Here is a 14658-nt window from a genome sequence, read left to right on the forward strand (position 1 = left end):
CTTACACTTTCACTTGCCTTTTTTGTACAAGGCTGGTGCTCTACTACTTGACCCACACCTGGGTCATGCTTCCAGCCATGCTCCTCAGATCTTAGCCTCCTGAGAAGCTGGGATTCCAGGCATGAGCCTCTAGCACTTGGCATTTGTCTTTTAATTCTAAGTTTGATTTTTGTATAAATGATCGGAAAGTCATCCTGTTGGCATGCACCAAAGTTACTTGTCTATCACTCAGGCAGTTTAGACTTCAACACAGAGTAAGGATTACAAAGATCATGTTTCACACCTTTCTCAGAGCGTAACTTGGATCATGAGGCAGGATCAACACAATCTTTCCATCCCAAAACTCCGCAACCACTCTCTCTTTTTTCCAGCCCTGCCAAAGGAGAACAAAAGGTAATTCATTTGTAAAGAGAAAACAAAAAACACCATTAAGTAATTTGGTCTGGAGAAGATGAAAATACAAAATCCAATTAAAAGTAACAGGGAAAGACAAAGATTTGTAGAGGAATTCTCTGGCTGATGTGAACAGATTGTACAGAGCATTTATACATATACACACATTCTCTTTATATTTGTGTGTGCGTGTTCGCGCATAAACTAGAAAGACCCTTGATAAAAAGAAGGGAGCACCAGGCGCCTTGGCTCACGCCTGCAATCCTACCTACTCAGGAAGCTGAGATCTGAGGATCACAGTTCAAAGCCAGCTGGGGCAGAAAACCAGAGGTGGTGCTGTGGCTGAAGTGATAGAATGCTTGCCTTGAGCTGAGAGACACAGGCCCACAGTTGAAGCCCCACAACCGACAAAAAAAAAAAAAAAAGAGGGAGCTCAGGTCTCAGAACAGAAAGAGCCTAGAGAAGCCATGGGAAAGTATTTTCTTTCTCCTTCTAGGATTACAGGTGTGGGCCACCAGTGCCCAGCAGTGAGTGTTATGTTTTGATGTTGAGCTCTGCTCACAGCCAGGGGTCAGGACATACATAGGTGTATACTCAATCAAGGACAATACTCTTAGACTGTAAGTTTAAAAAAGTACTATTCAAAGCTAGCTTTGGACTAGGATAAATACACATCACTGGTAGAGTGTTGGCCTAGCATAGGCGAGGCTCAGGGTTCTGATGAACAGTTGTACTGCAAAAAAATAAAATAAATACTAATTTTTTTTTTTAAATAGTGTCAGTCTCATTTTTTTTTCTTGGTGGTATTTGGGTTTGAGCTCAAACTCAACCTCGAATTTCCTTGGCTTTCTTGCTTAAGGCTGGCACTCTACCACTATATTCCCATCTCCAGTCCTGCTTTTTTGCTGATGATTTTGGAGATAAGAATAGCAAATTTGGGGGGCGGGGGGAGGCTGGGAAGGGATGGGAAGGGGAAACAAAGGAGAAGGCTACAATGCTTGTTAAGAAATGTACTCATTATCTTGCCCATCTAATTGTAACCCCTCTGTACAGTATTTTCACAATAAAAAATAAGTAAAAATTAAAAAAATAAAAGAATAGCAAATTTTTCTGCCCAGGTTGGCCTCAAACTACATTATCTTCCAGATCTCAGCCTCCTGAAGTTAGAGTTACAGGTATGAACTACCAGCACCTGGCTTCAGCTTCAACTTTTAAGGACAACAAAAAATACCTGCAGGCAATGAAATATTTATGGATTTTATGTGTCTTTCAATACTTAATGGAAAGACATATCTCTACAACATGGGAGATTATGTTGACTCACCACATACTTAACTCCCTCCAGGAATCTCTGGTGGTATTGGGCATGTTGCAGTTCATCTTCAGGGTTGGCAGCAGAATAGATCATGCCGCAAGACTTACACATAGTAGTCCCAAAATGTTTTTGACCTGCATCCTGCAATTGAAGAAGAAAAAGTCCATATAAATATTTCTACAAGGGGCTGGGAAGGTGGCTCAGTGGTAGAGCACTTGCCTTGCATGCATGAGGTCCTGGGTTCGATTCCTCAGCACCACATAAGCAAAAAGAAAAAAGCCAGAAGTGGTGCTAAGGCTCTAGTGGTAGAGCGCTTGCCTTGAGCTGAAGAGCTGAGGGACAGCGTCCAGGCCCAGAGTTCAAGCCCCATGACCGACCAATCAAAAAAAAAAAAAAAAAAAAGCGCTCTATTATTTCTTCCTATACACACAGTCTAAGGAATAAGAATAAATCATAAGGGCTGGGAAGATGGCTCAGTGGTAGAGCGCTTGCCTTGAATGCCTGAGGCCCTGGGTTCGATTCCTCAGCACCACATAAGCAAAAAGAAAAAAGCCAGTAGTGGCACTGTGGCTCAAGTGGTAGAGTGCTAGCCTTGAGCTGAAGAGCTGAGGGACAGCACCCAGGCCCAGAGTTCAGGCCCCACAACTGGACCCAAAAAAAAAAAAAAGAATAAATCATAAAACTTAAATCATAAAACTTAGTCAAATGGCTTGGGTGTTGTGTTGGTGGCTCACACCTGTAATCTTAACTACTCAGGAGGCTGAGATCTAAGGATCCCAGGAAAGTCTGTGAGGCTCTTATCTCCACTAAACAAAACAACAACAAAAAGTGGAGCAGTGGCTCAACTGGTAGATTGCTAGTCTTGAGCAAAAGAAGCTAAGGATAGTGTCTAGGCCCTAAGTTCAAGCCCCAGAGCCAGCATTAAAAAAACTAGAAAAAAAAAAAACCACAACAAAACATTATTGTTAAGATGAACAGCAAAATTTAGAAAGCTTTTAAATGAAAGACCAAAAAAGTCTGTTTCAAAGAGAAAAAAGTAAAAACACAGGATTTCTATAGTAATTAATAGTATTTTTAAGTGGCTGGGAATGGCAAAACATTCTTAACTTTGCTTCAAGAATATAATTTTACATATAATTAATGGTACATGTAATTACATGATATGTGGTAACAATTCAGACAAGCACAGATAATTCACGAGTGCAGGAAAGTAGGAATAGCTGACTTTACAATTCCCTTCTCTCTAGGTTTATAGCTATTCCCATTAAGTTTCGCTGATCAGTAATTTTCTTATCTAGATATAACTCACCATCAGCACTGTAGTAAAATACGGCACTGCCCAGCAGTGTCTTCAGTGCCACCACTGCAGCAAATGTGGCATTTACAAACTCCAAATAGCTATTTCCCAGGTTAACAATGCTAAGATAAATGTCTGTCTTTGTATTGTACACATGAAAGCCACATGCAAGAGGAACTCTATTCTGAATTTACTTACAATGATGAGCTGGTCTTTTGTTTCTTTATTTGTATCTCTCATGTTCATATTTTTCTGAGCCTGTTTCAAGAAGTTAGTACTATTCATGGATGCCAAAGAAATCTGTTCTTCAGCTGTAGATCTTGAAATGAAAAGTTGACAAATAGTACGTAACAGAGAAACCTGAAGTGCATTCAGAGAGGGGCAGTAATTTGCACAAGGGAACCCAGTGTTAAGACTAGACTCCTGGTACTCTGACTTCAAGTCGAAGGAACTTTCCTCTATGGAATCAACTGTGCATACATAGCATCATTTTGCAAGTTGACTTCATTCCCCAAAAGAACTTTCTTTTTTGCCATAACAAATCCTAAGACAATACTTATCTATATTAAATATGAAGAAATTACCAGGTAACCCACAGCAAATAAGTAGATACCAAATCTCCCAGACAACCAGACACTGTATCAGGATCCAACAACTTTTCTTTAAGGCAATGAGTATATAAGTTCATTTTTTCCCCTTACAATGAAAGCAGAATCCCAGCATTAAAATTTTTAAGAGTATTTTTTTTTTCTGTGCTGGTACTAGTGCTTTAACTGAATACTATACAACAGCTGCTTCTTAAATGTTTTTCAAATGAATGAATATTAAAAAAAAAAAAAAAAAAAAAGCCAGTTGTGGTGACACAAGCTCAAGATCCCAGATACTTGAGGCACAGACAGAGGATGGAAGTTCAAGATCAGCTCAGGCAAAATTAAAAGATCATATTTCAAAATACAAATAAAAGCCAGGCACTGGTGGCTCATGCCTGTAATCCTAGCTACTCCGAAGGATGAGACTTGGGAGGATGATCCTCCTGGAACAAAAAGTTTGAAGCCAGCCTGGACAGAAAAGTCTGGAAGAAACTTCTTTAAGTCTGCAAGGCTCTATCTTCAATTAGCAAGCAAAACGGGACTAGAGGTATAGCTTAAATGGTTCAGTATCAGCTATGAGCAAGAAAGCCCAGAAAGAGCACAAGGTCCTGAAATTCAAGCTCTAAATCCCAAGTACCATGATGATGCACCTGGAGAATCTTAACCTACTTGAAACAGATACTAAAGTAATATACTATTAACACAAGTAACTATTGATTTCTGACATTTTGGGTCCTGCAAAGCATAATGTCACAACCAAGTCAGTGGCTCACACCAATTTTTTTTCTTTTTGGGCAGTCCTGGAGCTTGAACTCAGGGCCTTGGCACTGTCCCTGAGCCTCTCTGTGCTCAAGGTTAGCACTCTATCACTTGAACCACAGCGCCACTTCTGGCCTTTTCTGTTTATGTGGTACTGAGGAATTGAACCCAGGGCTTCATGCATGCTAGGCAAGCACTCTACCACTGAGCCACGTTCCAAACCCCAGTGGCTCACATGTGTAATCTCATAATAAACATAGCTCCTCAGAAGGCTGAGATATGAGGATCGTAGTTTGGAGCCAGCCCAGGCAGGAAAGTCTGTGAGATTCTTACCTCCAACTAAACACCAAAAAGCTGGAAGTGGAGGTGTGGCTCAAGTGGCAGAATGCCAGCTTTGAGCAAAAAGACAAGGGAGAGGTTGAGGCTCTGAGTTTAAGCTCTAGTATCGGTACACACATGCAAAATAAGAATAATTATCTTCTAGGTTGTTGTGGAGATTAATATCATAGATGCAAACTAATTGTTAGCAGCCAAGTATTATATGCTATCTTTCAAGACCATGAAGATCTTTACCATCTCTCAACTCTACAAAGTCTTACAAAGTTTCTATGAAAATAACTAATTTTATATCCTACTGTCAATATTATTCTTGTATTTCCCGTAGTGGGAAGTAAATGTTCTCCAAGTTAAATAGCATTAGAAGGAGAGGTCTCTGTAATTAACTTTAATATTAAAGCAAGAGCTGGGTGCTAGTGGCTCATGCCTGTAATCACAGTGATTCAGAAGGCCAAGAACTGAGGATTGTGGTTCAAACCCAGCCTGGGCAGGAAAGTCCATGAGACTCTTTATCTCCCATTAACCATCAGAAAACCAGACATGGCACTGTGGCTCAAAGTGGTAGAGTGCTCACCTTGAGGGAAAAAGCTCAGGGAAGAGCGCTGAGTTCAAGCCCTATAACCAACAAGAAAAAAAAAGCAAGAACAATTCCTACCTTTTTACACTGACTGAAGACACATTGAAGATGGGGTAGACAGTGGACTCAGGAGAAACTAGTAAGGAAAAAGAAACACAGCAGTAATTTTTATTACCAAATAAAATCAAAGTCTTAAATTGTAAGACTTAGAAGTTAATACAACCAAACCAGTCACAACTTGATTTGAGACATAATCAAGATACTGTGTTGGCAGAGAAGAGCCAAAAAGGTCAATGGGAGAAAATAGCTAGAAATAAATCCACATCGATTCAACTGATTTGAGCAAAGGGGCAATAGAAAAAAAAGACTTCAACATATGGTGCTGGACAGTCTGCACATCCCCAGGCAAAAAAATGTACATACTCACATACTACACAAAAACGAACTCCAAATAAATATCTGATCAAAATGTAAGCCGTTAAAGTGTAGAATAAAGTCTGTGTGGTGCAGGGCAAGCCAGAGATATCAATGAATGCATGCTCATGTAAGCAGATGAAGATACACAGAAACAATTATAGATGTGTACATATATATATATTTGGTTGATAAAATGCTAATTAATTCCTGTAAATACTTGTAATTTGCTAAGGATTGGGTAAACAATGATTCTGTAAGTTAATAGGATTTCAGACCCAAGAGGAACTTAAAAATTAAGGCTGGTGATTCATGCCTATAATCCTAGCTACTCAGGAGGCTAAGATCTGAAAGATCAAGGCTCAAAATCAGCCCAGGCAGGAAAGTCTATCAGACTGTTACTGCCAATTAATCACCCTCCCTTCCAGAAAGCTGGAAGTGGAGCTGTGGCTCAAGTGGTACAGTGGTAGTCTTGGGGGAAAGAAAAAGATCAGGGGAGGGTGGGGGGCGAGGGAGGATGGGATGGGAAGGGGAAACAAAGGAGGAGGCTACAATGCTTGATAAGAAATGTATTCATTATCTTGCCCATGTAATTGTAACCCCTCTGTACAGTATTTTCACAATTAAAAAAAAAAAAGATCAGGACCAGCACCTAAGCCCTGAGCTCAAACCCCAGTACTGGCATAATATAAAACATTAATATTATTTGTCATTTTAGAAGTTTCTAAGGATGGATTTCAGTCATTTCAGTAGCTTAAAAATTCTGTTCAAAACTGGGCTTTGCACTGTTCATAATAGCTAGGATATGGAAACAACCCAGATGCCTCACCACAGATGAATGGATCCAAAAATTGTGGTATCTATACACAATGGAATTATGCAGCCATTAGAAACGACAAAATAATGGCATTTGCAGGGAAATGGATGGAGCTAGAAGGAATCATGTTGAGTGAGGTAAGCCAAGAACGAAGAGACAAACGGTACATGGTCTCCCTGATAAGTGGATGCTAAATCCAAAATGTTAGGTGATACGACAAAACTAACAGGCCTTAAGAAACAAAGAACTCCCACTCATCTGGTTGAACCACTACTAAATATCGCCATGCTGCTGATCACATATATGGTATATAACATGTGAACACCATTATATGTTACAGACTGTGATAGACAATTTGCTCCAGGAAAGTTAGAATGAACTTTTGACTTTAAATGAGCATCATTATTCCACAATACTGTGAAATTCCGGAAATTATGTAATCACTTAATCACAATAATAAAAAAAAAAAAGAACCTGGGGAAGGGAGGGAGGGAGGGGATGGTAGGGGGAAAACAATGGAGGGGGTAACAATGTTCAAGAGGAAGTGTACTCATTACCTCACTCATGTAACTGTAACCCTCTGTATAATATCTTTACAATAAAAAATAAATAAAAAATAAAAAAAAAGCATTAAAAGTAAAACAAAAAACAAAAAACTGGGCTTTGTTCACAAATAAACACACATCATACACACACACATATACAATGTACATCTATACATACACACATATACATATATATATAAATTTTCTTTACTCCTCGCTCTTATTTTGGGTAAAACAATTATAAATGATTCTTACAAAGAGAACATTCAAATCTTGAGCTTAAGCAAGATCAATTAGTTAAGCCTTACTATTTTTTGGTTGGGTTTTTGTTGTTGTTGTTGTTCGGTCCTGGGGCTTGAACTCTGGGCTTGGGCACTGTCCCTTAGCTCTTCCGCTCAAGGCTAGCACTATACCACATGAGCCACAGCACCACTTCAGGCTTTTTTTGCTTATGTGGTGCTGAGGAATTGAACCCAGAGCCTCATGCATGCAAGGCAAGCACTCTACCTCTGAGCCACTTTCCCAGCCCCTTGTATACAGGTTTAACTTAAAAGCTCCTTTTTTCCTGATTTTCAAAATGGTCTGCATTGCTTTACCACAATATTGGTTACTAAAAAATGGGTACACTAATAAAAATTGGATCCAGAAACTATTATTACATATGAATTTCATATACAAACATACTAAGCATTATTACAAGTAGCTAAACTCCTATGAGAAATTTTACTTACTTGTCTTGTTTTCAACAGAATTCTCTGAAGGAAAATTGTTATCTTTATCAAGTTTATATTCCTTTGAAGAAACTACTGCACCAGATGAATCCTAAAAATAATGATGAAGTTAAAAAAAAATGTAAAGGAAATCTGTAATTCTTAGTCTTCTATTTAGTGAATTTTTTTTTTTTTTTTTTGGTCATGGGGCTTGAACTCTGGGCCTGGGCTCTATCCCTCAGATCTTTAGCTGAAGGCTAGTGCTCTACCACTTAAGCCACAGCATCACTTCCAGCTTTTTCTGGAAGGGCCTCATGTATGCAAGGCAAGCACTCTACCGTTGAACCAAGGGCCTCATGTATGCAAGGCAAGCACTCTACCATTGAGCCACCTTCCCAGCCCTAAGTGAGTGAATCTTAATAGGTCAGGTTCCAAAACATAGTTCATTATAATTCGGAAGATGTCTTCTGTATTAATTAATGTAAATTGCCTTTTAGAAGTCAAGGGTATTGGACACTTCCAAGTAGTGGAACGCTAGCCTTGAGCTGAAGAGCTCAGGGACTGTGCCCAGGCCCAGAGTTCAAGCCCAATGACAGACCAAAAAGAAAAAAAGAAAAGTTGAGTACTTATTAATACTGTAGTTTGTATTGTCAATTTATAGACCAAGATAACGACAATTAGCCTTGTGAAGATTAAAATGTGTCAGTGTCATTTCTCTGGGCTCCACAGTGTCCCTTTACCCTTTCTGATTCATCCTTAGAGAGCAGAGCCTATTTGTACAAATTTAAAATGCACAAGTCCAGCTTCTCAGGAAATAAGACAGAACTGAATAAATATCTAGCTAAATAATCAGCTCTTTAAAGCCCAGAAAATATTTATACATTTATTTTGGTGCCAGGACTGAGGCTTGAACTCAGGGCCTAGGGCACTGTCCCTTAGCTTTTTGGCTCCAGACTGGGCACTCTACCACTTGACCCACAAGCTCCACTTCTGGCTTTTTACTGGTAATTGGAAGTAAGAGTTTCATGGACTTTCTGCCCCAGCTGGCTTTGTGATCTTCAGATCTCACCCTCCTGAGTAGACAGGATTACTGATGGGAACTATCAGTGCTTGGCTAGAAATGGTGTTAACAGAGACTTAGTTATTTGTTTGCTGTATGGTGACAGGAATAACAATTGGGAGATGGACAAGGAAATTGCACTGTATCTCAATTTTTCTTAAACTGAGATAGATTCATATACAGTGAACTTGTTCACTATGTTATATGTTATTTAGATTGAAGACTTACTAGCCAGCACTTTTTGAAGTGATATACTTAGATTTCCTTACCTTTATTAATTCTTCTTTGTTCCTACTTCTTGAATGTTGTAGTTCAACATTCTTTTCTAGTAATGAGCATTTTGACATTTGATTCTTCACAAAAGTTTTTCTCTTACATATAACCTCTGAATCAGAATCTCCAGTTGTTTCTGTTTTATTTTTGTATGTGACTCCTAGTGATGGTTTATCTTCTGGTGACAATTTTTTAAGAGACATTTTTTTCCTAGTAATAAAAAATGCGGCTCCACCTTGGAGTGTAACCTGTGGTTTTACCTTTTGGCTTAGAACCCGAGGAGTATTTGGATTACTTTCAGCTAGGTAACAATTATATTCTTTCTTTACAACAGGTTTATTTGACATTTGATTTTGCTTGGAATTTCTAGAATCTGTTGACACTTCCTTGATGTGCGTAAAACGGCGTTGACACTTGACAGTTAAACTCTTTTGTGTTTTTTTGGTCTTCTTTTTGATAGAGACTGGTTTTCCCTGCACTTTTTCAGTCATAATGGGAATAGGTTTATCTTCACCATTAGTCTGCAGACAAGATCTACTATCTCTTATCAGCTTTCTCTCCAGTGGATTGAGGTACAATTTATCTTTGTTGTAAAAAGATATAGTAGACACAGCAGATTTAAATGGTGAGCTGTGATCTACAGATGACAATCTGTTTTTTGTAGTTGTTTTGTGTGGACTTGAAATCAAATGGTCTTGAGGAAAGCAGTGTTCTCTGTCTTCTTTTTTATCACCGTTCTGACAAGTGTACTTTTTTGTAGGTGATGGAAATAGACTTTCAGTGAGGTTCAAAATTAATTCCTGTGATGATATTTCTGATAACAGGCTATGAAAAGAAAGGAAGTCCATTGATAGGTTCATTATTTTATTATAAAACTTATGGAGACCTACTACTACACAAATTCCCTTTGTATCAAAAACAATACATATTGAAAACAAACATATAGAAAATCATACCAAAACAATACATCCCTCTTCATCAAACAGCTATTTAATAACAACTTATCTTTAACAAAGCATAGAAAATATCTTTCTACAGGAAGATAACAGTATTTACAAGAAGGCTTTGATATGTGTATGTGTTAATAAGCTATAAAAGCCAGGCTCCTTTCTTTTTTATTTTTGTGCCAGTAATGGGGTTTGAACAAGGCCAAGGTGCTGTTCCTTAGGTTTTTTGCTCAAGGTGGTGCTTTACCACTTGAGTCACTGCTCCACTTCCAGTTTTTGGTAGCTAACTGGAGATAAAGAATTACACGGGCTTTCTTGCCCTGGCTGGCTTTGAACCTTGATTCTCAGATCTTAGTTTCCTGGGTAGCTAGGATTACAGGTATGAGGCACCGGTGCCCAGCTTAAAAGCTAATTTATCTCTGGTATCACATGTAGTAATGCCGTAGTACAACAGTCCCCTCATCCCCCTTATCCACAAGGGGATACATTCGAAGACTTTTGGTGGATGCCTGAAAATACAGACAGAACCCAACCATACATATACTACACTTTCTATACATACCTATGCAAAGATTTAATTTATAAAGTAGACACAGTAGGAGATTAACAACACCAGGACACCAATTAAATGAATGCAGTTTCTCTCAAAAAAAAATCTTACTAGGGCTGGGAAGGTGGCTCAGTGGTAGAGCGCTTGCCTTGCATGCCTGAGGCCCTGGGTTCGATTCCTCAGCACCACATAAGCAAAAAGAAAAAAGCCAGAAGTGGCGCTGTGGCTTAAGTGGTAGAGTGCTAGCCTTGAGCTGAAGAGCTGAGGGACAGCGCCCAGGCCCAGAGTTCAGGCCTCATGACCGGACCCCCAAAAAAAAATGTCAAAAAATCTTACTATATGATCACTGTCTTTTCTAATATTTTCAGATCCAGTTGGCTGTAGGTAATGAAAACTTCAGACACTTCTGTGCACAAAACTTTGCTTACAGGTAAGCATTTATTCTATATTGGATATTACCTTAAGTATTACAGGAATGAGTGGAAGGAACAAGGAAATAAAAGATGGATTATTTCCTAGCCATAAAAAAAAAAACTAACTGGGCTGGGAAGGTGGCTCAGTGGTAGAGCGCTTGCCTTGCATGCTCGAGGCCCTGGGTTCGATTCCTCAGCACCACATAAGCAAAAAGAAAAAAGCCGGAAGTGGCGCTGTGGCTCAAGTGGTAGAGCGCTAGCCTTGAGCTGAAGAGCTGAGGGACAGCGCCCAGGCCCAGAGTTCAGGCCCCACAACCGGACCCCAAAAAAAAAACAAAAAAAAAAAAACTAACTATCCCAAAAGACTACATAATTTGTTGTATAAGCTTTTGTGTTTCCAAACTAGCACTAGAATATAGAATAATACGATAGCCACTAAAAGCAGACCTCAGATAAATGGAAATTTTAGGAGAAAAACAAGATAGCTTTTTTAAAATTTTTTGAAGTGTATGTGTACAGGATGACACTCACCTGTCACAGTTCAAAAAATTCTGCTTCCTCTTTCTTGGGGTGAACACTGCCATCTTCTTAACTGAACTCCTAAAAGCAACGGGTAGGTAAAAATAAACAAACTCATCAAATAGGCATAAAAATCACTAGGTCAATTTGTTCCAGATTCAAGAAAAAGGGACTTTTATTTTCTAATCCTTTCGCGTGTGTACCTATCAGATGCACACACGCTCGTTTCACGCTGGAAAGCCGTCCTGAGGCACTCATGTCAAGTGCACGGTTTTCTGGAGAACTCCATGAAGCCGCTCCCTGCTCCCTCCCACGGCTGCTCTCCACGGCACCCCAATTCCTGGACACCCCACGTAGCCGTCTCCGCAGCCTCCCCGCTCCACCAGAGCAGAGACCCCATTCGAGGGAGGATGGAGACGCGCACGGCCACCCTGCCGCCGTCCCGCCGGAGCGAGGGCGGCCGGGCCCGGTCACGCGCGCAAAGCTCACCCCCAACCTCAAAGCCAAGCCCGCAGGGCGGGCCGGGTCTGCGGGACCCCGCCGGGCTGGGCGAGGACAGCGCCGCCGCCGGCACCCAGGGGAAACCCGGGGCTCGCGAGGGCGGGGAGCCCACTCGCGGCTTCGGCCTCCAGCCCGCCGACCTGCCGGGCTGGGATAAACGCACTCTCCGCTTGACACTCACCTCGGGTCAGAGACTGTGGTTCCCCGCGGCTTCTCCTTGCAGCCCGGGCCCGGCAGCCGCTCCGTGCAGCCCAGACCCCTCAGACCTCTCCTCAGCCCAGCCAGACGCTCCAAGAGCATATTCAAATTAGCGCGCGCCAGGCCACACAGACGCTGCCGCGTTCTGATTCGTCACCGCTCAGAGACTGGCCCTCTGATTGGTCACTCCTTGCGCTTGCCCCGCCCTTCCGAGAGGGCCGGCTTAGAGGTTCTCGCGCCCTTAGGAGGCAGAAAAGATTTCTCTGGAGGGAGTGGGGGAGGGGGAAGCTCACCTCTGTCAATCTCCCGCAGCTTGGCCCGCAGACTCCACTTCCCCCAGGCCTTTTAAGGTGCATTCTGGGAATTGTAGTTTTTGGAACGGATGGACATTCACGGGTAGAGGGTGTATGAAGCTTTTTGTAATCTGAGATTCTAGAGGCACTTCTTTCTGCACATTGGATGTTCGACGGTACCTTTTTTTTTTTTTTAAATGAGTGATACTTCAGGTTCCTATTTCCACGTATGTTTTATGTTGTAAAAATTAGGTCAGGGCATGAGTGTCTGCTTGATCCGAGCATTCTCAGCTGTTTCATATAGTTTATTTAGTCCTCCTCACGGTGAGGTATATAGTATCATTCCCATTTCGCAGAGCATAAAGCTGAAAACAATGATTATTTATGAAACAGTTTCTTACGTGGGGAAACATGACTGTTCTTTTTTTTTTTTTGGTCTGGTCGTGCGGCCTGAACTCTGGGCCTGGGTGCTGTCCCTCAGCTCTTCAGCTCAAGGCTAGCACTCTACCACTTGAGCCACAGCGTCACCTCCGGCTTTTTCTGCTTATGTGGTGCTGAGGAATGGAACCCAGGGCCTCAGGCCTGCAAGGCAAGCGCTCTACCACTGAGCCACCTTCCCAGCCCCCACATGACTGTTCTTAAACTATGACCCCTCGGTTTTTAATTACTGTTGTGGTTGGTCAGACTGAAGTGTCGAAAGACAGAATTGCACAAAAAATTAAAGATCTTACTGGCTTTTATTAAGGACTTAATAGAGGAAGCTTCTCTTCTGTAAGAGAAGAAAAACTCCTGTTGGGCACTAACAGAACAGTGGATTGGTGATAAGGAAGAATGGGAACAATAGGAAAAGCACAGGTTGATAGCAGTTTACCTCAAGGGACTTTTTTGGTAAGAGTTAAAATGTGAAAGACTTCTCTATTGTGCAAATTCAACTAGACTGAAATTCCCCATTTTTAGAAAAGACTGCTGTGTTTTAGAACCTGTTGTTTCTTTAAAGCTTCGGTTTGATTAAATGGTATTTAGCATGAGCGACTCCATTTTGACTTGATCTGGTCTATTGGGGCCTACTGGAAGAACTCTGTCCAAAATTATGGGACCAGAAGTAAGAAAAGTAACCAAGTCAAAACTTAGTGCTGGAAGTTTGTAATGAACTTTATACATATTCTACTTTATAGCAAGAGGGCCTTTGAGGTTCTGAGGTTTATGTTTACCCAACCTTATAGGTAAGAGATGTGTACTTTAGATTTCAAGGTAGAACAGTTTAACAACAAACTCTTCAGACCAGCATTTTACTGGCTAGCAACTCAGTTAACTGCGATCTTCTAAATTTTTGATACCTACTAACTTACTTAACCTTAGCAAAATACTCTGAGTTTAGTACTCCATTTTTATTGTTTGGCAGATGAAATTAATATACCTAACGTACACCTTTGAAGGATCCTTCCCATCCATCCCAGGGAACCACGCAGAGGCAGGCAGGCACGGGAGAAAGATGATTATAAGGGTTATTAGACATATATGGAAAAAGTAGAGTGGTATGTTCCAGAAAAAAATTATTAAATAGGTTGGAGTGACTCCGCAGTTAAGTGTCTGCCTAGCAAGTGCAGGGCCCTGAGTTCGAATCAAAACAAATAACCAAAACACCTCTGAAACAATTTTGCTTATTAAAACATGGTAAGAATAACGTGTTCAGCACCACTGAAGCAGGGCGAATGCGATCAGAGTTGTTCACTGGAGGAGAGGCCTAGCGCACGGGCAAGGCCCCGTCCGTTATTACCGGGCAAGGCCCCACGGAAGAGCGGGACTCGCTCCGCTCGCAGGAGGTGGTGGGAGGGTTCCGGCGGCCCCAACTCGGCCGAGATCTTTTCAACGCTGGGTCTGACTAGGAAATGCCCGGGTGGATTAAAGTCTGGCGAAGCACACAAAAAGGCTTTGTCACCGCGCGGAGGAACGTGGGCTCATTTAAAACTCAATGGACTCCTACTAAGTGCTCGTCCGGTGCTCGGCAGGGGACTTCCGGCGGTGAACAGTCCGGAGCAGTGAGCGGCGCCGGAGGCAGTTCCCCGCGGCGTCATTACTTCCACTGTAGTGGCGGCGCGGGGTTTGAACTCAGGGCGGCGTGCTCGCAGGCAGGCGTTCTACCGCCTGAGC

The 14658-nt window shown here is 41.5% G+C and overlaps 1 protein-coding gene across 1 annotated transcript in view; it reads right to left on the reverse strand.

Annotated features, from left to right (window-relative positions):
- Positions 1-12316, reverse strand: part of Esco2 (establishment of sister chromatid cohesion N-acetyltransferase 2) — a 17340-nt gene extending 5024 nt beyond the window's left edge. The window contains exons 1-8 of the mRNA XM_042697805.1: positions 12198-12316; positions 11528-11596; positions 9083-9911; positions 7775-7865; positions 5346-5403; positions 3204-3324; positions 1718-1849; positions 284-373 (exon numbers count right to left, since the gene is read on the reverse strand). Coding sequence (XP_042553739.1) covers positions 284-373; positions 1718-1849; positions 3204-3324; positions 5346-5403; positions 7775-7865; positions 9083-9911; positions 11528-11596; positions 12198-12316 — 1509 coding nt within the window. The remainder of the gene's footprint in view (positions 1-283; positions 374-1717; positions 1850-3203; positions 3325-5345; positions 5404-7774; positions 7866-9082; positions 9912-11527; positions 11597-12197) is intronic.
- Positions 12317-14658: the final 2342 nt, after the last annotated feature.

The sequence above is a fragment of the Dipodomys spectabilis genome, unplaced genomic scaffold (genome assembly GCF_019054845.1).
Source record: "Dipodomys spectabilis isolate Male_0828 unplaced genomic scaffold, ASM1905484v1 ptg000229l, whole genome shotgun sequence".
Lineage (NCBI taxonomy): Eukaryota > Metazoa > Chordata > Mammalia > Rodentia > Heteromyidae > Dipodomys > Dipodomys spectabilis.